Genomic DNA, 25327 nt, shown 5'->3' on the forward strand with positions numbered 1-25327 from the left:
TATTTGGGTGAGATTTCCAGTCACAATTAATTAGATTTCCTTCCAGAGACAGGACACAGACACAACGCTGTGTAGCGCTTCTGAGGGGCTCCACAGCCGCCAAACCTCAGTTCTTCAAAGCCCCCTGTTCCCATCAGTGCTACAGAAGCAGCTCTGGAATTTCAGCTCACGCCCAGCCTTGCAAAGGGATAAAGAGCAGGGACTGGAGAAACAGAAAGCAGTTTTTTGTGGTGAACGCAGACCTGTGATCGTTCCCCAGCCCTTGGTATTGACCAAGAGGCCCATTCTAGGTTTCAAAACACCTCTGGGGATCGCGATGCATGAGGGCCGCGAAGGACCAGCTGGAAGGGCAAATGTTGGGGCTTCTCGGGACGGAGGCGAGCGGGGACCAAGCAGGGACCGGGCGGGGACCGGGCAGGGACCGGGCACCGTCCGCCCCTCACGGCAGCCCCGCCCCGGGGCACCGCCCGCCCCGCCCCGCCCAGGCCACACCCACCCGCGGTGCTTGGCCCCGCCCCACGGGCTCCGCGCCTTCTGGCTAGCCCCGCCCTTTACCCCGCCCACCAGCGCAAACCCCACCCGCCCGGCACAAGCCCCGCCCTTCGCACGCGCACTCGGCTCCGCCCATCAGCGACAGGCCCCGCCCCTTGCCGCCCGGGGAAAGCCGCGGCGGTCCCGGAGCTGCCCCGCCCCGCCCGGCCCCGGCCCCGCCCCCCGCGGGAAGCCCCGCCCTGCCCGGGGCGCGCGCCGGGGACCGCGGGTTCCCCTTCCGGAGCGGCCGCCGCCCCCCCGCCCGCCGGGTTCGCTTCCGGCGCCGTCCGGGGTCCGTTCCTGCCGCCGCCGCCGAGCGCGGCGCGGGGCCCATGGAGCCGCGGCCGTGAGGCGCCCCCGGCCCGGGCCCGCTGCGGGAGCCGGGCGGAGGCCGGAGCCGGGTGCCGCCGGAGCCGGAGGAGATGGACAAACTGACCATCATCTCAGGATGCCTCTTCCTGGCTGCCGACATCTTCGCCATCGCCAGCCTGGCGAACCCGGACTGGATCAACACCGGCGAGTCCGCGGGTGAGGGCGGCCGGCGGCGGGACCCGCCGGCGGCGTGCGGCAGGTGGCCGGGAGAGGGCTCCGGCAGCGCCCGGGGGGCTCGGGGGCGGGCGGGTGCGGGGCCCGGGCCGCGGTGGGGCTGCTCCGAGGCGCCCGAGGGAGGGCAGCCTGGGGGGCTGCCGGCCGCGGGGCCCAAGAGCGGCTGGGCCGGCTCCCGGGGGCTCCCGGGGCCGCTCCCCCGCGGCGGCGGCGAGTGAAGCGGCCGGGGAGAGCTGGTGGGACCCCAGCCCCGGCAGAGCCCCCGGCCGTGCCTCCCGGCCGCCTCGGCGGAGCCCGCTCTCCCGAGGGGTCCTGCAGAGCCCCCCGGCCCGCCCTCACTCCGGGAAGCTGCGGGCCAGGGCAGCATCCCTGCCTGCGCCTGCCAGGTGCCGTCACCTTGGACAGGGAATTGAGATCTGTCTCTGCTACTTTGCGGCAGGTTTGGAGTCTTTCGTACTACGCTGACGTTTCCTTTGTTGCAGGGAAGTTCTTGCTTCCCTACATATATTTTTTTCCCCCAGAATTTTTCCTGCATGCTGATTTCTATCAGCTTTTAAGCCGAGATCCCATGTGGTTTTTATTTTAGAGTGTGGCGTTGTTTACTTTAAAAGAACAAGGATTTGGACGTCTTTCTTTTTACTAATGATGTAATTGTCTGTGAACAATTTATTTCAGTGCGTTGATAAAGACCTGCATGTTCTGATCAGTGGAGCAGGGAGAGAGAACAGGAGGAGGGCAGCTCTTTGATCTTATGTCCCAGAGGAACCCAAAGCTCCCTGTCAGGAAAGGAAGCCATCCTCACTGCAGACAGATTAAACTAATTTAACCACTTTGACCTGTCACGGGAGCTGAGGGAGCAGCATGAAGCTGTGTCAGGGAGGTTTAGGCTGGGGATCAGAGGGTGATCAGGCCCTCACCAGGCTCCCCAGCGCAGTGATCACAGCGTTACACCTCTCTGTGTTCAAGAAGTGTTTGGACAATGCTCTCAGGCACATGGTGTGATTTCTGGGGCTGTCATGTGCAGAAACAGGACTTGGACTTGATGATCCCTCTAGGTCCCTTTCAGCTCATGAGATCCTGGGATTCTGTGACTTTTCCTAAATTTATGATTTCCAAGCAAAAAAAAAAAAAAAAAACTTGGAAAAATGCTTCCACAGGTTAGTACAGAGAAAACTGTTCTGGTTGTAAAGACTTCTGCCATAAGTTTTTGCAGAGGGCTTGAAAAATTTTCTTCATCTGGCTTGCATCTTCATGCATTCAATGCATGTGAACAGTTGAACTGATTCAAGTTGTGTCATATTTCCTTTATTCTAATGAAGTAGAATATTAAAATCTATTTGGGATTGGTGACTGTACTCTGACCAGACTGTACTTATGGCTTATTTGATTTGCTTCTAATTACCTAGTCTAGAACCCAGACTTTTCTACATGGTTCAGAGGAAAGGAACGAGTTCCTTCCCAAAGTGCAGCCTTCAGGAGCTCCCTGGGTGACTTCACCGTTCCTCCTGTAGCTAATTGTGATGATTTTCCTGCCTATGGCTAGATAAAATAGCTGCTTCTTTCCTCTTATAATTCCACCTAACAGCAGTGCTGCAGTAATGAGCCCTTCTTCGGGGGCTTAAAGTCAAATAAAATAGTATTAATTTCAAATATTTAAATATGTCTTTCTGAAGTCCTGCCTCACGTTAGCAGATCTTGTGCAATGTGTAAGTTGTTGGGTTCTCTCTGCATGTATAGAAAGGAGATTACAAAAACTATTCTGAAAAAAGTGCTCATGGAGGAAACAGTCCTTTGGGAGCTAAGCACAGTCCATTACGTTGTTTTGTAAAGAAAAATGTTTTCTATCTCTTTGTGATACAAAAAATTTTGTGTCCTAAAATATTTGAAGCAGCAATCATTATTTCTTTACTTAGTGGATGATTACTTAAGAATCATCTGCCATTTCTGAGGTGCAACTAACAGTTTTAATTAGGCTGGCAAACATGAAATCTGGATTTTTCTGAAGGACTTCAGCAGTCAAAGAATGTTTTGACAGACCTAAGCCTTTTTATTTTCTTTGCTCTGTTTTGAAGCCAAACAAATTGTTGTCTTGATAAAGCCTTAAAGGGAGAGCTACCTGCCATCCTTAATGACTCTTTTGTAGATTTTTATTGATATAGGATTCAATGCAGTATTATAAGAGTTGTGCTTAAAAGCAATGCACATGTGTATTTCTGGTGCTTACTCCTTCTAAAATGAGCCATTTGCCCAAACTGTAAATAAAGGAAGAGTGGAGATGTCCATTGAACCCAGGACTTCCTGTAGTACTGAATTATGAGGTGAATGCTTTTATGAGTGCCATTCATTACCCAGGGACGTCTGGGCAGATATGGCACAGGAGGGCACAGTCCTGATGGTGAAACCTGTCCCAGCTGCTGGTGACATTCAGGGACTCTCAGCAGACTACTGTGCTTGGAGCACATCCAAGGCATCCAGCTTCCATATGTGCTGCTAAGAAGCAGGTTTTTTTTGGAGCATCCTGCACTCAGCTGGTGAAAGGAACTATTTGGTAAAAGAAAATATTTCTTCGCTTTATCTCTGTGTTTTAGATTCATCTCCTGTGGGAATTATTCTAGGTTCTGCTTCTACCAGTCAGCCTGGTACTGAGGAGGAAGGGGAGTAAGAGTGTTTCTCTGCTTGGCTGCTGTCCTGGGGGCTCTGAAAGGCAGCGTGGAGCAGCCTGGTCTCCTCAGTACTGCAGCTGTTTGAGGATGGCAGAGAGCAGAGGCAAACCTGGGGAGGCAGCACTGCATTGGCTCATTCAGAGCTGTTTACAGCCACTAGGGTTGGGAACCTGGGCTTATGTTTCGGGGGGAAAAAAAACTGATTTGAATGCTAAGCAATATGTACCTCTTACCCTAGAGATAGTGATGAGTTTCAGCTAAATTGGATAGCAAAATAAATCACTGGCTTTAATGCTTCTCTGAAAAATCGAGATTGTTTTCAATATTTTTTAATCAATATAGAAGGGCTGATTAGTCTCCTAAATCTGACTCTTAAAGATAAGTTTTATAGTCATTTGAAAAATGTTAGCTATAGAAATTTCTCCCCAGCAATTATCAGCAAAGGATTGCAGCTGAGATTTTTGAAGGTCTCAGATGCTTATCTGTCCTTAGGCCAGAGGAACTACACCTTTGTGAACGTGGGTCCAAGGCTCTGTTGGACACTTTATGTAGTTCTGTAAGAATTGTTCATTAACTTGGTTTCAGATATTTCATACATCTTTAAGATGGTAAAGGAAGGATGAAAATTAAGTGGATTTTTCTTACAGCGAGTTCTCTGTGAGGTTTTGTTGTTTGTGCTGTGCAAGTACAGAACACTGATAACTCCAATCTGGAAACCAGTGGCTGCTCAGTATTCTTGCACTGACTGCCTTTTCTTATCAAACTGACACTGTGTGAGAAATAAGGACAGAGTTGGCTTTAATTTCAGCCAATGCCCAAAGTGCCACTGATTTCAGTAGGAAGGAATTTTGCTCCTGTATCTCTACACTTCTGCAAAGAACTTTATAAGCTGATAGTTTTGTCTCCATATGTTCCTTTTTTTTGTGTGGGAGGGTCTTTAATGATTTTGATATTTTGTCTTCAGTAGGGGAGGAAGGGGGATAGAAGCAGCTCTAGCTTTAGCTCTCAACTCTTTTATAGGAAAAATGGTATGAATAGTATGCACAGTTGAAATTAGAGATGTTAAAAGCTGTACATGTCGGGGGATTGACAATTTGAAATGCTTTTATGGGGTTTAGGATAGGTCAAGTAATTCAAGGGAATAATTTAATCAAGTAAAATCTCCCTTCAGAAAGCTAAGCTATCAGTTTGTTTATGTGGCTTAGTCATCCCTTCCTATGTAGCGTGATTGTTCACTTGATTCCAATTTACAGAACAACGTGTACCCTTTTTATAGCAGTTGTTAAGTTAACAGGGATGTCAGGATTGAGGGGTGTTTAACTGGTGGGCAACTCCTAGAGCAGGGATATATCACATCCTTCTGTGCTGATCCACAGGTCACCAGGGAGCACACAGCAGAATGTTGTGGCCAGGGCACTCAGCATATGCCCAGCTGAGCTGAGCTGGGCCATATTTGTGTTCAGCAGAGCTTCCAATTTCATCTTGAATCCATGACAAAAGTGTCAAGGCCACTTGTGTTAGGAATTATACTTTTCATTTTAACTGCCTTCTGTATCTTGCTATGCAGTAACAGTGTGATAATGAATTGTAAATCTAGAATACAACATTTGTTTAAAATTGTCTGTTTACCAGTGCTGCCTTTCTATGTATCTTCTAAAGTGTTATGTGTAGTTCTTGGGGTTTGCAAACTCAAGTTACTTTTTTATTTGTGAAGGATGATTTCTGATGCAGTGGTCTTACAGAAGAGCAGGCTCTGTGCAGCAGGCCATTCCTCCTGAGGCAGTGAGATCCCTGCTCCTGTGGAATAAGTTGTCTAGCCCTTAGTGGAAAATTACTGATGTTCAGTGTTATTCCCCTTCATGTCATAGCCCTTCCTGAGGAATTTTGTTTCACGGTTCCAGCAGGAACTGTATCTTTGTTGGGATCAGCCTAATGAACTATCACAGGTAGTACGACCAAGCAGTGATTCCTGGCTCCTGCTGAGCTTGGGACCACTGAAATCTTTTTCTCTAATTGGAGCACTGACTATACATGGCATAAACTCGAGACCACATGAAGGTGCTCAAATGAGACAGTACTTCTAAATAAAATGAAACATAAAGTAAATAAAGTATCCACAACTTAAAGAGGGTGTAAACTTCAGTTCCAGCTGGCATTATCGTTCTAAATGAAGTTGTTCTGCTCAAAAAGTAGTGATATGTAAAAGTCAAAATGACATATTACCAGTGACTTCTACCCTTGAGGGCCTGTGCTGAGAGACTGTTCATGTACAGTGCTCCCCTGAGGACAAGGCATGGTATAGAGCAGCCATGGTGCTGTCCTCTGAAGGAGATAGTGTTGTTTCTGTGGTGTGTGGATAGCTGGCTTTTCAAAAACTGTCTGTAAAAGGTTCTGGTGATCATTTGTTAAGCACCTTGCAATATACTCAAAAAACACAGTATGCATCTCCCAGCTCTTCTCAGTAAAGTGATGGGACATGATAGGAAGCAATTCTACAAAATTACTTTTTCCTAATGTTTTTTGTGCTATCATGTAGTGACTGTGACAGGAGAAGTTATTTGCCCTTTCATGAACCTGTTTGGATTGCATGCTGAGAATACAAATAAAAGGAGGATGATACAGAGAATGAAGATTTGTGTACCATCAGGTCCTAGAGGTGAGTGCTGAAAAGCAATCTCCCAAGCCATCTGAACATCAGAGTGTTAAAATTAGATTGTAGGACATAATTTTCAGGAAAACACATTTCTGTGATGGATGCTCCCAGGTGTATGAGGAAGGAGGGAAAGGTGGTGGTGGGTTGTGATGTGTTGCTGATTCCCACACTGAGAGGTGAGGACTTCCTCCTCCTAAGATGCAGGCCCTGCCAGCAGCACTTACATTTCAGAGAATTTGCCAGTGCTTTAAAAACAACAATACCAAACCCAAACAAGAACAAGATTCTCAACCCCATATAATCTGAATACTCTAATAAGAGTGGCCTGTTAATGGGTCTGCCTGGACTGGGAGGGTCAGTGCCATCTTTGAAAGGAACATTTCCATTCTACTTTGTGTCTGTAGATGTCTTTCAAGTGGATGTAAAAATGTGACAGAGCAGTGTTTGAATTGTGCTTGGGTTCTGTAATCGACCAGGCCTTAAGGCACGAGAAAAATCAATAGAAAGGCATTGTTGTAATGGATTAATTTTGTGCTTACTCAACCACTCAGCATTTAAACATATGGAACTATTTTATGTGTAGGAAGAATCTCATGAAAGAGAGCTGTGTCAGCCTAGTTATTTGAGCCTGCCAGAGAAGACATGAGAGAGCCAATTGTTTTTGTCCATAGAGGAACTGATGTTTTACATCTGCTTTTTAACAAATACAAACTCATGCTGCTCCTGTTAGGTGCATGTTTTGTTTTCTCTTTAGCATGTGAAGGGGTACAAAACTGTTAGTTTGCCTTCCACCAAATCGTATTGAATTCCTCACTCTCTAATTAGAGTTAGGTAAGAAATACCTGATTATGGAGTACAGACCTGGGAGCCAGTAACTTTCAAATCCAGCATCTGGCATGGCTGACTTTGGATTTTTGCAAATTATTGTGGTAGTACCTCAATTTCTTCCTCCTTGAAACAGAGGTGATATCTTTATCACAGTAACTTCTCTTAACATTAGCAGCAAAGCTTTAATTTAATTTTGTTTTTTACTTTTGTTTCCTATCACAGTTTTACTTTATTAAACTAAGGGGAGCAATCACAGAATAACAGGCATTTCATTTGGCTTTTCTAATAGTAGGTGCTTTGGATAAGGTGTTTGAGTTTCAGATATTTGGAATAACCTTTTTATTTACTTAACAGCAGTGTGCACAGAAGTGTGCACAGCAGTGTGCACAGTTCCTACAGAAGTAAATTCTATTCGGTATGTGCAGATACAGATTTGTTTTCTGTCTATCCTGTGCTTTACTCAAGAAGTGTGTAACTGTAAAGCTGCTTTATGCACACGTGGTTTGTCTGTGGGAAAAGAGCCTTGTTTAAACTTCAGCTTTGTGGCTTCAGGAAGTTACCTGACTTTCCTCTGTTTTTTTTAAATCAACTTAGACCTGATTGGAAGTGTGTGTATTACATTTGTTGCCACAAACTTACACCGAAATCAACACAGCAATAACTTAAATGTATGAGTCTTAAAAGTAAGGATTCAGTAGTGTGTTCTGCAAAACAAAGATGTAAAATTGTCTGAAATAATAAAAAAAGGAATCCTGTTAATGGCTGGAGCTTATTAAAAACATTTGTATTGTTAGTTTCCAGCCAGCACTTACATGTGAGCAGCATTATGTAAACTCCATTTGTACTTTTGCCAAAGCAAAGAAGATCAGTAGGTCAAACTTTTAAGCTTGACCTACTTTTTTTTCATAGGTACTTCACAACAGCTCAACTTTTCCCCATTTATTTTCATGCTGTGCAGTGTGTAGGATTTTCATCTTAGACAGGAGTTCTTCACCTCGTTCTTAAATTCTTTTCCAGCAGTGGTTGAGACCTTTGTATTTCAGAAGAATGTAACTGGAGTGACTCATGGATGAGGAAGTATATTGAACTTCACAGAGAATAAATGCTGCTATCTATTTTAGAAACAGATACAAAATGATGTTTATTGTATGGTGGAACAAATACAATATGGAGGCTGTTTTATTCTTCTACAAAGTTATTTGGGAAAACGATAAAATTATTTAAAAATTTTAGTTCATACAATTTTAAATTAAAAATAATTTTCCTATTACCTAGTTGTAAGCTATTATTGCAATTCACAGTGCCTAAAAATTTAGTAGTTGACAGAGTTTTTTATTAGTAAGGGCTATATGCAGGAAAAAAGTTCTTTGATAATTTTGCAGCAATCCCCTTATGTATGCTCCAGCTGCTTTGCTCAATTTCACTTTTCTTCCCCAAGCCTCTGACTGATGGAGATATACACAGATCTGAAAAACTGGAGATCTGGCCAAGAAGAGGATCTGTGCAGGGTACGTGTCTACTTTAAGAAGAAGGGAAACAAGCTGGACTGGCAAAGTACTCCTCTTGGCCTGATTCTGTAGGGATCTATGGGGAATCAATGGTCATAGGTTATATCCCTTCTCAGTGTGAAACTTCTGGGCTCTTCCTATGGTATAATTTTATTTCCTGTTTGATGTATTGTCTTGTACACATATTTTAAATTTTGTAAATAGAGTTGATGACAAGAGTTTGGTCTCCCGGGTACCCTAGGAAATGTCTGATTGTGATGGTTTGTGTGTGGGATGGGCTAATCCAGTAGGAAATACTTGCTGCTAAGAGTTTGAGGTTCAAAATTCACAGAGTATGTGTAGAGCCTGGTTCCTGTGTTTGAGCAAAACATTTTCAGTCTGTTACATCTGGGTCCTTGGGATGATCTGAAATGCTCCCTTGTGAGGACATCGAAAGCCTCCCAGTGATTCACTGCAGTGTTCAAAGCCAGCACAGCCCAGTGCAATAGGCAACAGTTGGCTGCCACCCAAAAACCTCATGGTAGCTGCAGTTCTATGCCATAAATTACAAAGCACTTTGGGATCATTAAGGATGACAGTCTCTCAAGGTGTAGTGATTAATACCCCACTTGGATCTTTAAATACTTGTCCAGTTGAAGACAGTTCACATTTGGCCTTGAACTTACTTGGTGGTGAGCAATTCTTTGTGTCATTGTTTGCACACTGCATTAAAAGGGCTGGGCTGTCTCTGAGCTTGGTACATCCAAGAATTCAATAATCAAATGACAGTGTACATGGACAGTAAAGTCAGGTAGGTTATTTCTATAGTGCTCATCATGGAGCCAGCTTCCCAGTCTGTATTCTTGCAGTTCTTGTTCCTGGGCTTTCCTTTCACCCAGATTGCTCTGAAGTGGTTTCCACTTCTCTTGCTGTGACTACTTTCTGCTATTGGCAGCAATATAATTTAGTTGTGTTTTAAGGAATAGGTGTGAGATCAGAACAGGACATATGATCATTCAGTGTACCTCAGAACTGCTTTGCTGTGAATACTTCAGAAGGGCTGCTTTGAACCTAGATTCTTCGTATTTTTCTCAAATTGATGGCATATATACAAGTTCTGCAGTAAAATCTTTGTATACACAGAAATGAGAGGGATCCTGACTTCGTTGATAAGCAGGGCAAATGTACAAGTAAGGGGGAATGGTTTTGTCTGTGACTTCATCAGTGTGAGCTTAATGTATCAAACATTAACAACCTCTAATTGTAACGTCTTTATACCAAAGTTAAGTGAGGAATACTCATAAAGGGTTGTCATGGGCTTCACACTTTCAGAAGAATGACTGCTGTATAGTGGGTGACTTGTTTGACTTGAAAATTTGCTTTGATATATTTGATCTTCTCTATACAAAAGAGAAATACTCTGAGCATTAAGAGATATTTTTTCCTCAATCATAGACAGTAATCCAACAGTGTTCCCACGGTCAGTGGAAGTGTCAGCTCCATAACTGCAACAGTGGAAAAATCTGATTTCCTTTCTTGTAGAGGAGAAAAGGCACTGCTGCTTCCTCTGTGCCTGTTGATGTGAGGAGCATTGTAGGCGTTTCATGCTGTGGGGGAAGAGAAGTCATAAGGGTGAAGAAGGAACTTTTTTATTTTCCTTAGGTTGAATTGCATTCTGAAACAAACTGTGCACCTAAATTTGTGCGTTAATGATGTGCTCTCCATTGTAGAAACTCGTGGGAAGAAGCATGTTTCACTTTGTTTTTTAAGCCCACACTTAATTCAATTTAAAAACTATGCAACAAGATTGTACAGGAAACCTGAAGAGATTGAAAGGCCCAGAATTTCTAATGTGGTCCCATAAATTCTTTCAGTGGAATATTGCTGGGTCACTCACCAATTTCAAGAAGCAGTTAGAAGTTTAATACGGGAAAAATGTTGAAATAAAGAGAGTAAAGGCCAGAAGTAGCAGTTGCTGTTTCACAAACAGAAGTCTGTTGACTTATGCCCAGTGTAATCTGAAGTAAATGTTCCCTGTAAGTAGATGTTCAGTAAGATGAAGTTGGTGATAAGAACAGAGGATCTCTTGGTTGTTTATATAAAATCTAAAATTAGAGTGAATCTGTTTCAAAACGTCAATATAACAACTGTATAAACATCTGTTAACAGATACATTCTTTGGAGCACTATATAACATTTGGTTGCTTTTCAAGAACAGTCCTACTTGTTGTTTCAATAAAGTGGTATTTTACTTCAGTGAAGTGCAAATTTAACTGTTCAGGAATGGTTTCTCTTCTCTTATACTAGTAAAAAAAAAAATAAAAGAGAACTCTCCAGACTTTTAACAGTCTATTTTTGTAGATGTCAATTTGTGGTAAGGGAGAAAGTGTTATCACCACACAGACAGCACCTGTTAATTGCCTAAATAATTCAGGCTTAAATTATGCAGGCTTCTAAAACAAGGACTTGCCCTAGCAAAAGGGATAAGAAAATGCATACTTCAGGATAAATCCTGAATATGCTTCCTGCATTCCTATTCTTCTTTGTTTTTAATTTTTTTTTTTTGTGATGTGAACAGCAAGTAAATGCCTAAATTTGCTTTTAGAATTATTAATAATTTGCTTTTAGAATTTTCAGAATTATTACTGCAGAAGAAGGTTGTAGTTTGGTTTGGTTTATTTTCCAGTCTGCCTTTTGTATTGGTGGGGGCTTAAAATGTTAATTAGCCAGGAAACTGTGTGCCAGCAGTCCTGAAGGACAGCTTGTATGTAGTTAAGCTATATCTCAGTCTGTTTTTCAGCACATAAAGTGTTACTTGTACATAATAAAATCTTGGCCCTGTACCTAATCCCTGTTTGAAGTGCAGTTTAACCTGTACTCCCAGTTGTTACAAGCATGTCATACACAGATTTGGCAACAGTTAGAAAGCGCCTTTAGGAATAAAAACTAAGGTTAAGTTTTATTTTACTTGAAATACTGTTCTAGTTGCAGTGAAATACATTCTTTGGGCAAGTAGGTGCTATTCTTCTGTTGATGAAAGTACCCTATGGAAAAAAAAGTAAGTCTAGTAGACTAAGACAGGATCTTGTATATCCCCAGCAAGTACAGTTTGGTAACCTGTGTGCCCAAGGAAGGACTTGCAAGACCAGAAATGTGCTTAATCTTTCCAATTTTTCTAGTGGTTTTAATGAAGGATTACTTCTACCTGCAAACCTCTCTTCTTGTGTCCTCATTGCTATAAATACAATCCTGCCATCAGTTATGTGATGTAAAGAAACTGCCACAATTGTTAGTACATTTGGTTTGGGGTTTGAATGTTCTGTTCTTTATTGAGCACAGTCTGTTGTACTTTCGGGTAATCTGGGCCTAAAATACTCGCTCAGTAGTGGACCAAGAGAAGGTTGTGCTCAGGTGTAGGCAAACACTGAAGCACATAAGGTGTATTTAGGCTGTTTGCAGAACAGACACTGAAACTTTGCAAATGTGTATCTAACCATATAAATGCCAAAATGCATTTCAGCACTTCTCTTTTCACCTTCACCGCTGGGTGATTCATGAGGCCATGGAGGAGCCAGATCAGTGGGTGTCCTTGGAGCATGTCTGATGCAAGCTGAGATCAGTTCAGAGCACAACAGTTGTGTCTGACAGAGCAAGATGATCCGTACTCCTCATGAATTTAATTTGTTAAAATGCACAAGCAATCTTGAAGTCAGAGCCAGGACCTGAATCTTCCCCCTACATTGATTGCTTTTGTCATTATGTTAGAGAAGTTGCTTTAGGCTGTAACCAGGAAGGTTGATAGTTATTTTTTCACCATGAATAAAAAGAGGGAGAGCAATAGGGTACTTCAGTTGGTGTGGTTTGGGAACTTTGGTGTGTCTGTCCTGATCTGCTTGAACATATCTAATAAGTTTATAACTCAGCTAACTTGGGGAAATTATGCTTTTGGATATGCAGGAGTTGAAAATGGAGGGCTCTGTAGTCCAGCCTGTGAACAGACCATCTTATAACACCCCTGTGTGGAAGGTGATCTACTGCACTGTAGATCTGGTGGTGCTGTGGTGTACCACGTGGCAAACCCTGGCGCTGCCACTGCTGTCCCAGCCTGGCCACCTCATGTCACTGGCTCCTGTTGGGGATGCAGCCCCACAGACCTGTGTATCACCCTTACAGTTGCAGGTGCTGAGCAGACCACTTCTGACAAGGTTGGGGCAGGGTTGTGTGGTGTGCTGGATAAAGAGGGATCATTTTACAGCTCTATCTGAAGCCAAACATAACTAACTGTTAAAAAGAACACAAGCTCATCAGATGTTAAATGGCAGAACAGCTGTGGGTGTCATAGCTTGTGTCTTTCAGCTGAACATATGGCATAAAATGGTGTGGCTGACTCAAAAAATCACTTTTAAATATTGACACTGCCTTTGATCTTTCTTTTTTTAGTCAGAGAATATTGTCAATTTTGAGTAGCTCTACTTTGGTTGGAGGAAAAATGGAAATAAGTAGATTCTTTGTTTGTATTTTATACTAAATAAAACATTGCTTTCTTATTTTAAGAAAGTTCTCTCCTTTTTTTCAGGCCCTTGCCACTTCAGAAACTGTAAAGATTCTACTCACTGACAAAACTGTTCCATTGTGACAATGCTTATAGTGTTAGAAAATAAACAACCAGAAGGATGCAACTTATTAGAGATCCTTTTAACCAGCATTTAATTAATGCTGTCTTCTGAAGTAGGAATGAATACCTTCTTCTGAAGGAAAGAATACCTTCAGCACAGGCAGGCTTCTTGGCTCTGATATGTGAGAACACACAGCCTTTGTTGTGTCAGGAGAGTTGTTCCTGTATTGGTGCCTGAGGGTAGCTCTTAGAGAGTCTGGTGATCCATCACAAAAAAAAAATCTAAAAAAGAGAGGGGTTGCAAAATTAAAAAAAAACATTAAGTAGAGTCAATGCACAAGCAGCAGGGCATTGAAAGTTACTAGAATTCAGAAAGAAACTCACTTTTTATTAGTCCAAATGTCTGCAATTTAGGCATCTCTTAGAACTAATGTATCATAATGATTGTCATCTGTAGTAATAAAATTTTCTAATATGTGGAAGTCTTTCTCAATAGATGGCTCCTTATTTTTTTTCTCTTTGGGAAAGGAAGAGGGAGGGCGAAGACTGTGGGTTTTGTGGAGGGGGGATTTGGTTTGCATTAGGCATGATACAAACACAGAATTGAAAAATTTTGAGGCAACTTGGCACCAGATGTTCTTCAGCAGCAAGGCAGGCTTTTCTGCTAATATACCACAACTCTTTGGACACTGGCTTTAGACTTTAAAATTTGGAATTCTTCTCTTTAAAAGTTAGTAAGATTTCTAAGGAATACCAAAAATGGTACCTGGTAAGTTCAGTTTGCTGGAAATTACATTGTTAAATATAGATAAATTGGTAGGTTCCTCATAGCTAACATAAGCTGTGTTTCAAGCCAGGGATATTACCTCACCTGTATGAATATTTTTAAGAATATTTTGTTCCTGAAGCAAGTAAACATCCTTTATGTCTCTAGAGCAAGAAGGATGATCCATTTCAAAGTTTGTTTGGAAGGAAGAGAGCACCAGATTTGAGAGAAGGGGATAAATGGAGTAGAAGAGAAATATCAGGTTGTATAACCTATTTTACAACAAGGACTCTTACAATAAGGACTCTTACAACAAGGTTCTTAAAAGAGGCCCTCTAGATGTAACAGAACTTGACAAGTAAATCTACATCTTTATTAAAAACTGACTTTTTAACAGGGTGTGAATATTTTTTAGCTGTTTGCTTCATACCAATAGAAATCCAGTGGGTATATAAATTGATCTTGCATCTGGTCTTCTTCAAGGTGAGAATCTCCAAAGCTTTTTTCCCAGAGTTATGATACCTATTAGATGATTTGAGAGACAAATGGGAGTGAAGGCCAAAAGCATAAGATTTGGCATACAAAAGGTGGGAAAGATAATTTATGATCTGTTTGTTTTGAACTGTTGTATGTTCTGTGCCTTTGCAGCTGATCCTTTTATTCTTTTCAGCCTTCCTGTAGATCATCCTTTAACATTCATAAATCTTACTTTAGTGGGTCTTGGTTTCCTGTTAATCTACTACCTGAACAAAGTACTGGAACATCCGCAGTGAAAGAATCAATCTGTTCTGCTACATCCTGAATACTGTGCTTGCATGGTAACCTCAAAGTTATTTTAGCAGCATAAGTGCTAAAGAGCATCTACTCAAACTACCTCCATCCCTCACAAAAGAAGCAATTATTTTTGTAAGAACTGTACTCGATGTTGTGTTTTCATACTTGATTAGAAACTGGCAGTTGATTTTATATTTTGATTCTTTTATATACCTTTTATTCCTATCCAGATGTAACTCAGTTACTGTGTTGTCCTACAGTGCCTGAAACACAAATGTGGAAGACGAGGTGTTCAACTTGCATATAGTTACTTAGTTGCAGTTAATTGTGTGTATGTGCTGTTTTTAAAAATGCTCTGATATGATGCTATTTGAGGCTGTAAACTTTTAGAAATTGATTTAGTGGGTCATGGTTGAAAATTGAGATGAGGACTATAATTTACAAGGCTGTAACTGAACAGTTGTAGATACAGAGCAATTCTGTGAGCTGTGCCTGTGGGCCTCATTCAGTGGGACCTGACATCCCATGATTCTGTTTGACTCTTACAACATGGGCCTTCTGTTCAGGATCTTCTGGTCTTCCCCAGCATTGTTAATTCTTTTTTCCTCCTTGGTTTTGCAAACTAGCAGGATGCTGTTATCTTTTTCCCCTTCACACCAGAGGTGGTGCTTATCCTACAGAGGCACTTTTCCCCTAACCCCTGCATTGCTTATTCTGAGCATGGCTAATCTCATAAGAGGGTACAGGGCCTGATTTCTAATGCGATTTTGCACTGGAAAAGTAGAATTAACTGTATGGAGTACCTCCAAGACTGTGGTAGGGAATGATCAGTACTGTCAATTCCCTGGATTTTGGGAAAGGCAGAAGGGAGAGCCTTCTGTTTCCAAGAAACTACTACCTAGACTATAGAATTCATAGAAATTTTGCCCAGAACAAAATACATATAAATAAACCTAAAGAAGTCATTCTCTCTTCCCCCTTTGTACAGCAACATCCCTTCAAGTGCCTGTTGCAGGAAAATAAATTCCATATGTAAGAATGGGAAACATCCCACTTCAACTGCCAAATTCCTTTGATGACTTTGAAAATTTTCTTCTTGGAAGTCCTCCTCCTTGTTTCCTATATGAGTAGGTGCATTGGAACTGTTCTTTCCATGCTGTTGTTTGTTTCTCTCAGAAATTCCTCGGCTACACTTCACTCACATTGGAAGCAGTCTTCTGTCAGAGAGCTTGGTTGCAGGCAAGGAGCAGCAAACATGTTAAAGGCAAGCTGGCCAATGCCAGCTTGATGGTTATCCTTAACACTAGTGCCTAGAATTAGTCTGCCATGACCAAATCACTGTGTTTTCTTTAGACCTTTCAAATTTCCACTTGGATGGGCAACAAGCTACAACTTTGCTTATTGCTGGAGCCTGTTCCTCTTTGGTGGACCTACACCTTTTCCCATTCAAGTTTATCAGCTGAATTGAGCTTAGAAATTTTCCACAACCAAGCTGTCCTTGTCTGTGGCCCAGTGAGAGTTACAGGGAATGGCTTAACTGAACTGCTCTTAACTTCACAAATGTCATTCCCAGGCATGTGACTGTTACCTAACCAGCAGCAATGAATGTTTTAGTGTGCCCAAATAACACTGCTCCATGTACTGTGCTCATAACTAAAACATAAAACTTAGCTGCGTCCTTGCCACACTGGCAGTGCTCTAAGATTAATGTCACCAGCACCTCATTAAGAAACCTCTAAACTGTGCTTTTCACTTAGCAAAGATGGTTTAGCAAGTCCACAGTACACTAAAGAGAAGTCTCTCCTTTGAGTAGGAATTGTCTGCCAGTGGCATTTCCAGTAGCACCACCCCATCTCATCTGGACAATGAGGGAGGGAGAGCAGGTGGCTCTCTGGGGGCAGTTCTAGTTTTAACCCCCTCACAAGGCATATTGGCCATAATACTTATTAAATTTTAGTATAGAGCATTTTGCTAAGGATATGGTTGATGTATGGGAGATAGAAGTAAGGAAGCTGTTGTCAAGGAATATAAGGGGTTGCAGATGCATTTAAACCCAAAGAATAGCATTTTGTCTAAAATGATGGTAAAGACTAAACTAATTTTCAAGTTGGGACAGTAGGGGAGTGCAGAGGAGGAGCGAGTACCCCAGGCTGGACAAGAGCAGTTCTGAGGGTTTGTGCCTTGGAGGTTCATGTGTCAGCTGCTGAGCTCTGGGACCTAACATTTGAGCCCCACCTCATTCACTGCATCTTGCTTTTACCATATTAGTTGTTTCTTGTACTGTGGTAAGCTCCTCATGGCAGTGGCACCTCTCCTGTGTCCATCTGGCACACTTGATCCCGCGTGTCCTGGCACTCGGATAACAGATGAACACGGAACATCTGAGTGGCCATCATTATGCTGCTGCTTTCCAGCCGTGCTATCGCTGTGCCACTTTTAATAATTCAGAAGTGATGTAGAGGAGAGGGAGTTAAAGGGCTGCAGCAATCTTTGTTTCTCTCTGTAGAGTGTGATTCCTCCTCGGTGGCTCTGTAGTTACCAGGGAAACAAGAGAGGGATGGCAGAGCACCGCGGGGCTGGAGTGGGACTTGGGGGTCGGCTCCCTGGCAGCTGCACATCTGCACCAGGGGGGAAAATGAGGGCTTGCCTTTTCTTGGTTTGGTGCCCTTCCCCCTCTTTTCCTCAATGGTTTTGTGAAATTTAATTGTTAAATAGGTGATGCTCCCCAGCGTTGGTGTATTTGTTCAAGACCCTTTTTATCATTGATTCTAGTAAAAATATGCAGTGTCGAAAAATGAGCATTACTGGTGGTTTTGAGGAGTTGGATGATCGCAGAATCTTTCTCTGAAATTAACTGGAGCCCTGGTTATACACAGACTCTCATTACTGAGAGGCTTTTTAATGTGTTAGAAATGCTTTGGCACTTCAGGGAATAGATTTACTGGAAAAGAATAAGGACCACTTCAGTAACATTTACTCAGTGCAGCATTCTCTGATTTGATAAAGGTCGAATTTCATTTCTAGTAATTAGCATATCTATCCCAATCACCTCCTGCTCTAGCTGTACTGACCTGAATAATGCCAGTCTCAGAAGCTCTGGGGAAAGAGGCAGGTGAGAGCAGGGGAGCAGCCCCTGCCCCTCGGGGTTCTCCCTGTGACTCCCGAGGGCTGAGCCGTGCAGGCAGGGGAAGGTGGGTGGGCAGCTGTGTTTACTGCACTGCAAATGTTTAGGGCTGGATCCATCTTTCAGCTGCCTAATCTACTGGCATTAGCTGTGCTGTTTGTTCCATACCTGTGTTAGGTGCTTAGATTTTCAGCAATTATGCTGAAGTAGTTCTGAGAGGATGACTTAAAAACCTTTTCCCTATGGATCTCGCTGGAACTTGGTGATTGATTTGAGATGGGCTGTTGAGCTGTTCTCTAACTACAGGCAGAAGGACTTTGTACAATTTTATATCTCAGTTCCTCTTTTCAATGATAGACTAGATAAGGGGAAACAAGATTTTCTGTAACAAGTTTGTTTGCAGCTCCCTGGCAACTGTTTGCTTGATTGCTTCAGAATGGAACCAACAGAATAAAATACCATATAAACACGCTCTTCTTTTGAATTTCATGGCAAATGAATACTGTTTTTCCACACCAGAGACTTCTTTTGAAGTCTGAATTCAACAGATTTGTGTCTATGGGATGAGCCCTGAGGTTTCATTTCCTTCTGCCCAGTTTATGCACACAAGTGAGGTATTCCTATGCAATCAACTTGAACTTTAACTGAATTTATGGGCACATAATGAGGTTGATTTTCCAGTTATCTTTGTAAAACCTTCAGAAATGGTTCACAGACCTCTTGCCTTCCATTTGACTCCCTAGAGGCTGCAAACTCAAGGTTCAAAACCTTAAATATGGAGTATATCGACTTCAGATTGGTAATCCATAAAGCAGAGTTAAGAAAAAATACTGTGTATGTGCTAGAAAGAACTTAACCATAAATCTCAGTATATTTCCTCCAAAATGTTAGATACTGAAATTTAATTGCTGACATTTTAAAACTCTGATTAAAAAAAAAAAAACCTAAAAAACAAACAAACAAAAAAAACCACCCCAAAACAAAAAATTCTCACCAGAGTAAAATAATTCACTTGGGCACCGGAAGTGATGTTTAGGAAGCCATTCCCTGAATAGTTTCTTGCAACTATCCTTGTGTATTAAGAAAGAATGCTACTGTGGTCCTCACAATTCAGAGATTTTTTTTTTCTTGTTTTCTTCATTTTAATTTCTGGGGTTTTTGGTTTGGGTGGTTGTTTGGTTTTTTGGGTTTTTTTTAATCACCTTTTGGAGTAGTAAATTGTTGATAGTAAGAGAAATTGCATTAAAAAATAATAGTTCAAGATGGAGTTCTCTTCTATTTCCTCTAGGTATGGCACTTCTGGGCTTAGCTTTAGTTCTCTCTGAGTGTGACATGTTAAATGTGCTCTTGTTAGTTGAAAAATATTATCAATATAAACTGCAAGTTGCATGTACAGAATGAATAGTTGTCTCTTGCTTATACATGCTCATCTACAGCAGCTGTTTTTCAGTTAAGACACAAAGTGGAACCATGTTCAGCAGAGTGACTCCTATCATTGCTGCTTTTTCCAAAGTTAAAAATGCACTAAATTATTGCCACTGAAGTCAGGAGAGGTCTTTGAATTCAGAAAACATCTATTGAGTGTATGATGTCATTTTTATGAAGTCATTCTTTGATTAGAATTGCAGTTTAGAAAAAACTGACTTCTGCTGTAAGGATACCAAAATTGTTGTTAAATCCTGGTCTTGCACAGTGATTGGGATTAATTTCCTGTTCTATGATGCTGCAGTGAATAGCCTCTTTATCCCCAAACTGCAGGAAACCGCTCAGTGTTTTGTATGAGGTTCTGCAGTGTGTGTGTTCCAGGGAGCTTGACATTTAAGGACACATCTTCCCTCTGTCCCAGCAGCTGATGGGCACTGAAAACATTGCAAGCTATGGAGGAGAAGCAGTTCATGTAAAACTGTACTGTGCAGGCATGGAGCTGGGCAGGATTGCTCGTGTAACCCTGGCTCAGGTTTGTGTGATCCTGGTGCACAGCAATGGTATGATTGCTGTGAATCTGGAGTAGAAAATGCCAGCTTTATTGGTTTTGTAGTTGTTCAGCTTTTGGCTGAAAATTCATCCCTGAATCTTTCAGTTGATGGATGTGTAATTAAAAGGATATATTTGAATAAGACTGAAATTTTGTAGTCTAAACAAATGTTGCAAGAATATTTCAACAGAACAGGTTCAGTAATGGTTTCGCTTTTGGTTCTTCTCATCCCCTGGGATATGAAGCAGTACATTTAATAAGACTCTAAACATCTAATAAAACATTATATGCTGCTTCCTAACCCAACAGTTCTAAGCTCAGAAGCTGATTCTGCTGGTACTCATTGCTCAGGCGTGAGCAGAGAGGATCTGTAGGAATTGGCTGCAGGGTGCCAGGAGGTGCATGCTAGGACTGGTTAATCTTTTGACTATTGGCTTTCTCCTTTGTTTCACACTTTTTCTTTCCCCCACAAAGAGGCTAGAAAGTATGATAGATGTTTCTCCCTCCAAAGGACATGCTAAACCTAAGCTTCTCAGTCTTACTGTAATTGTGTCTAAGTTGTCCTCTTTTTATGTGAAACAGGTCAACTGAAACAATATTTACTTGAAGTAATTTGTGGAGAAAGATGTTGACTCTAATGCTGTCCACTGTTAGGTTTTGCTCCTAATGCAGATAAAGGATAATTGTGATTATTTAGGACAACAGTTAGAAGAAAAGACAAAATTGAGAAATCTAGAACTTAATGTTTAGGAGACAGAAGAAATGGATATAACTCTTGCATGTTAAATTTGGGTTAGAAAGATAACATCATTATTAAAGCTCAATAAAAGCTTCTTTATGAGTCTCAAAAGCACTGACTTGGATTTAAAAGAAGATTTTAAAAAAGTTATTATTTAACAGAAAATACTTCATTTTGGTTAAAGCTTTATGGTTCCTGTACCACTCTTATCCTTTTTCCAGGATCTTTTCAATAGATCTTTTCTGTAGATTTCCCAGTTTCTGTGTGTAGTAACTCTTGTTAGCAATCAAAAGGATTGATCAGTCTTACATGGAGGGGCTCTTTTTAATGAGTTACTGTCAAGAAGTGGGGTTTTTTTAATGTTTTTTAAATCATACATGAATCAAATGTTGTTTCTGCTGCAGGAGTCATAGGCTTAAAGTTGTATTTACAAGTGAGGGAAAAAGATATTAGACAATTAAATGCATTTTAGGGAGGCTGCAACTCACTTTGTTAGACTATAAAAGTACTTCATCCTGCACAGATGAGGGAGTAATCCTCTATGCAAGTCAGCTACCACCTTAGCAGATATTGGCAGGCTTTATTATGAGTGCTTTATTCCTTTGATTAGACCTTGATTGCCACTCAGGAACCAGATACAGCTTGCAGCCATCTCACGTCAGCTTGTGCAAGCATGTGATGAAGGAACATGAAGACAGATGTTTATAGCATGCCCCCCATCCTCCGTGTTTGAAAGGCTTACTAAGGTTCATCAAAGAAAGAATCCCTTACTTGGGGGCAATTCTGAGCTGTGGTTTGCAATGGAGCGCCCCTCAGAGAGGATTTTGAAAGTTTACTTGCCTCTCTGCTATGTGTTTTCAGGTGCTCTCACAGTTGGCCTTGTGCGACAGTGTCAAACCATCCATGGACGTGACAGGACCTGTATTCCTCCACGGCTGCCTCCCGAGTGGGTCACTACGTTATTTTTCATCATAATGGGAATCATTTCACTAACTGTCACATGTGGTTTGCTGGTGGCTTCCCACTGGCGAAGAGAAGCTACTAAATATGCCCGCTGGATAGCTTTCACTGGAAGTAAGTGACCTCAACTGCACAGTTGACCTGTATGCAGGATAAACTGGTGGAGTCTGAAATAACACCACAGTGTTGGACAGGAGCAACTGCTTAGGGCTCCTGCTATGCAAAACAGTCCTTCTCCTTGAATACCACATCTGAGGGAAAGGTCTTCAGAAATAAAGGGGTTGGTATCTTATGTGACTGTAATGGAGAGGGAATAATGGTGTGAAAGAAAGGAAGGCCTGACCCCTTTACCTTCCTTGGGCAGTACCATTAATTGACCTAAGAAAATGAGCAGGGATAGAAGAGGTCAGTTCTGACTTGAGTGGTTGTAGTATTTCATACTTCCCCACTCCCATATATCCAGGACTTAATCCTAGCAGCTTGCAATTACTGAAAATTCCCTCTCTTGAGGCAGAGGAGGCAGTTGGTACATCTGAGGTAACCTGTCCTTACTCAGGGGTCTTGTGAATACCTCGTTCGGGGTTGAGGCTGGTTCAGTTCTGCTTCATGCTCACGGCAGCTGCTTTATTCAGAATGTCTGCATCCTAATTGGCTATGCAGGAGGATTGCCCACTGCAGAGCATCTGCTGTGCTTCACAGCACCAAGACTTCTGCTTCCAGAAGTGACCTGCAGCCGTGCTTTAGCCAGAGGGAGGAGTACCAGTGCTTTTCTGCCTCCTTTACTGTGCTCTGCATGAGGACCAGTGTAACTCCTCACAGCTGAGCCTGCTCCAGCAGCCCTGTGTTTGCACACAGGGAGACATATCCTATGGTTACTTCAGTGCAAAAAAACTAGTTATAATGAGCAAGGGGAATAACTTTCAAACTTCCTTTTCTTGGTGTGTGTTACAGGCTTAGCCCAACTGTGAAATGGTGCCTTAATGGTGGGAATGACAGCATGAAAAACTCAAAACCTGAGGGCTTTTAAATTGACTTGAATTATGACAAACCACTAAAGGTAGTGTGAACGCTAACTAGAAAATGCAAGTTTGTGGTTTACACGGGCATAAATAAGGTTTAATGGAACTCTGACACCTAATGGTATCTAATACGAGTTAGATTTAACCTTGGTTTTGGGAAGGGAAGAATATTAAAAAGTGCTCGGCTTCAACAAAGGTACTTCACTGAGGTACTTGTACCATCAAAGCCATCTTTCTGACAACGTTGCTGCACAGCATATTAAATTAATAGTGCTGCTCCTGCAGACAATGGAGCTATTGAAATGCTGTATCCATTGTGATTGACTTTCATTTATTTTCCGGTGAATGATTAAAGTAGCAGACCTGAGTATTACTGAATATTCCATCCCAATTTTTCCAGTGCACCTGTTTATCTCTACATATTTCATGTGTATCTAATGCATGTGGTGGCGGGTTAAAGTCAAAGTTCTGTATAAATTTAAAATGCTTACAGGGAGCTGGAGTAAAAGCTCTTGGGTAAAGAGGGGAGTTTGAGTTGTAGATATCAATGTTTTTCTTTAATATCTGAAATAATCACATCTCTGCAGCTTTCCTTTTCTACAGCTGTGATGATTAGTTCAGCCAAAAAATGTGGTACCCTAAGGCTTTTTTGTTTTGAATTTTTTCTCTAGAGATTTCTTCAGGCTTGCAACAGGTTCATTATTAGATGTCTCAGTATAGAAGGACATTTTTATTTCACCACTTGTCTTCTTGGTATGAGATGTTTAATAATGAAACACACTAATTTGTTCTTTCGTAAGTCAGAATTATTCACAATTCTATTAAGATATGATCTCTGTGTTGCTGAAATTATAAAATTCAATGTCTTTGGTATTCATCTCCAATACATACAATTCTGTGACCTTTGCATTCCTGTTAACAAAGATGATGGGGAGTTTTATCTCTGAAGTCACTTGTTAGGAAAATTAATTTTGAAAAATAGAAGTGAGTGGAAGGAAGATTTCTAGATTTTTCAAAAAGTTGTTGAGAATGACTTCTGTGGTTCATTGGATACAACCCAAATTAGTAACCTATTTGTAGGTTAGTATTAGGAACTATGCAGCCATGTGGAATCAACTTGGAATACCCTGAGCAGATCCTTCCTGTGAAGTGCCAGTGCTGTTTAGATAAAAATGTGTTACTCATTAGAAGGGGGTAGGGAAGACTTCATATTTGTATTACATCTCATCTGCAACTGATTTCAAAACTCAGTGGCCTCATGCAGGCTGCTAGCAGATCTTCTCACAGAGCTTTCTGAACACAATGCAGGACATGCTTTCCTGGGAAGGCAGGGAAGTCTGCTGGGGCTTCCAAGGGAAGCTCTGGGACTGGCAGCTCCATTCCTTCAAATGCAGGGGGGTCTGAGGCAAAGGAATCCTTTTGCTCAGCCTTTTCCTTACAGCTCCGAGAGCAGCAAGGAAAGCCTGGTAAGAGGTCACTTCTGTCCAGTTCATGCTGGAATTTATATATAGTTGTATAACTTATATTTTTAATTGAATTTTTGCTTGTAGTCTTGGGATGACTCGAGGTGTTTTCAAGTAAATACCTATAGCTAAACTTTTTTCATCTGCATACCTATAAATATGAATTGCTGCTGAGCATGGTCTTGTTTATCTTGTTTAGCTAAGAGACATGAAGAAGACAGAAGTTTAATCTGTCAGTTCCCTTTTTTCTATACACTTCTGAAGAGAAACATCCCAGAGGGTATTTACAAGCACAGCACTTGCCTCATTCCCCAGTTGTTGGTGGGTTTACTGCACAGAAACTTATCCTTTATGATGTCTCTGCAAACAGCTTTGTGGAGAGGAGAGCTTTTGCTGTCCTCCAGGTCATACAGCACGATTGTACAGGTAAAGGTGAAGGTTTTCGTTAATTTTTGTAGAGGAGAGTATTTCGGGAATCAGTCTTCCTACTGATATGATCAGTATTGTCACTCTGGGCATAGATAGCATCAAAACTGTCACTGGTGTTTCAGTAGTACCACATTCACACAGTATAATGGAGAGTGGGTTCCTTGTTGGTGTTCATTTGTCCACTGTCCAGGTTTTGTGTGATTCTTCAATGAACAGGGTGTTACAAGCCCATAGCTGTGCCTGGTGTGTAGGTAGCAGGCAAGCTCTGATCAGCTGTTCCTTTGCTTGTATACCAGAACTGCCTTTTGCCACCCCAGCTTCTGCCCCATCTCATCACCAGTTATGCCCTGGGACATAGTGACACTGGTTGGTAGCCTAAAAGTGAGCTGGCTTTGGTATTTTTCCACGTCTCTGACACTGCTCCTGTGTTGCTACCTCTGCTTCAGATTTATGTAAATCTCTAGCCTTTTCAGGGTGCTTGTCTTGTATCTTCCAGTTGATAAGATAGGATGTGGTGAAGGTGTGGAAATCACAAATGTTGTCATTTTCATGGTCCTTCGTACAGATACTGTCAATTCCCATAAATAGAAACAATGTCCTATTGAGCCTATTCCCCATGGAGGCCACATAGGTGATCTCCTGTATATTATTGCAATTTTGCCTATTGCAGGAATTCACAGAGCTCCCTCAAGATCTGTTTACATTGTACAGATTCAGGTCTCTCACCATCTGCTGCAACTAGAAAGGGAATGAAT

At 41.9% G+C, this 25327-nt stretch overlaps 1 protein-coding gene across 1 annotated transcript in view; it reads left to right on the forward strand.

Moving 5' to 3' along the window:
• Nucleotides 1-748: 748 nt before the first annotated feature.
• The window catches only part of MOSMO (modulator of smoothened), a 31577-nt gene continuing 6998 nt past the window's right edge, over nt 749-25327 (forward strand). The window contains exons 1-2 of the mRNA XM_038151357.1: nt 749-1059; nt 21563-21775. Of these exons, the coding sequence (XP_038007285.1) occupies nt 954-1059; nt 21563-21775 (319 nt within the window). The 5' untranslated portion in view covers nt 749-953. The remainder of the gene's footprint in view (nt 1060-21562; nt 21776-25327) is intronic.

The sequence above is a fragment of the Motacilla alba genome, chromosome 14 (genome assembly GCF_015832195.1).
Source record: "Motacilla alba alba isolate MOTALB_02 chromosome 14, Motacilla_alba_V1.0_pri, whole genome shotgun sequence".
NCBI lineage: Eukaryota > Metazoa > Chordata > Aves > Passeriformes > Motacillidae > Motacilla > Motacilla alba.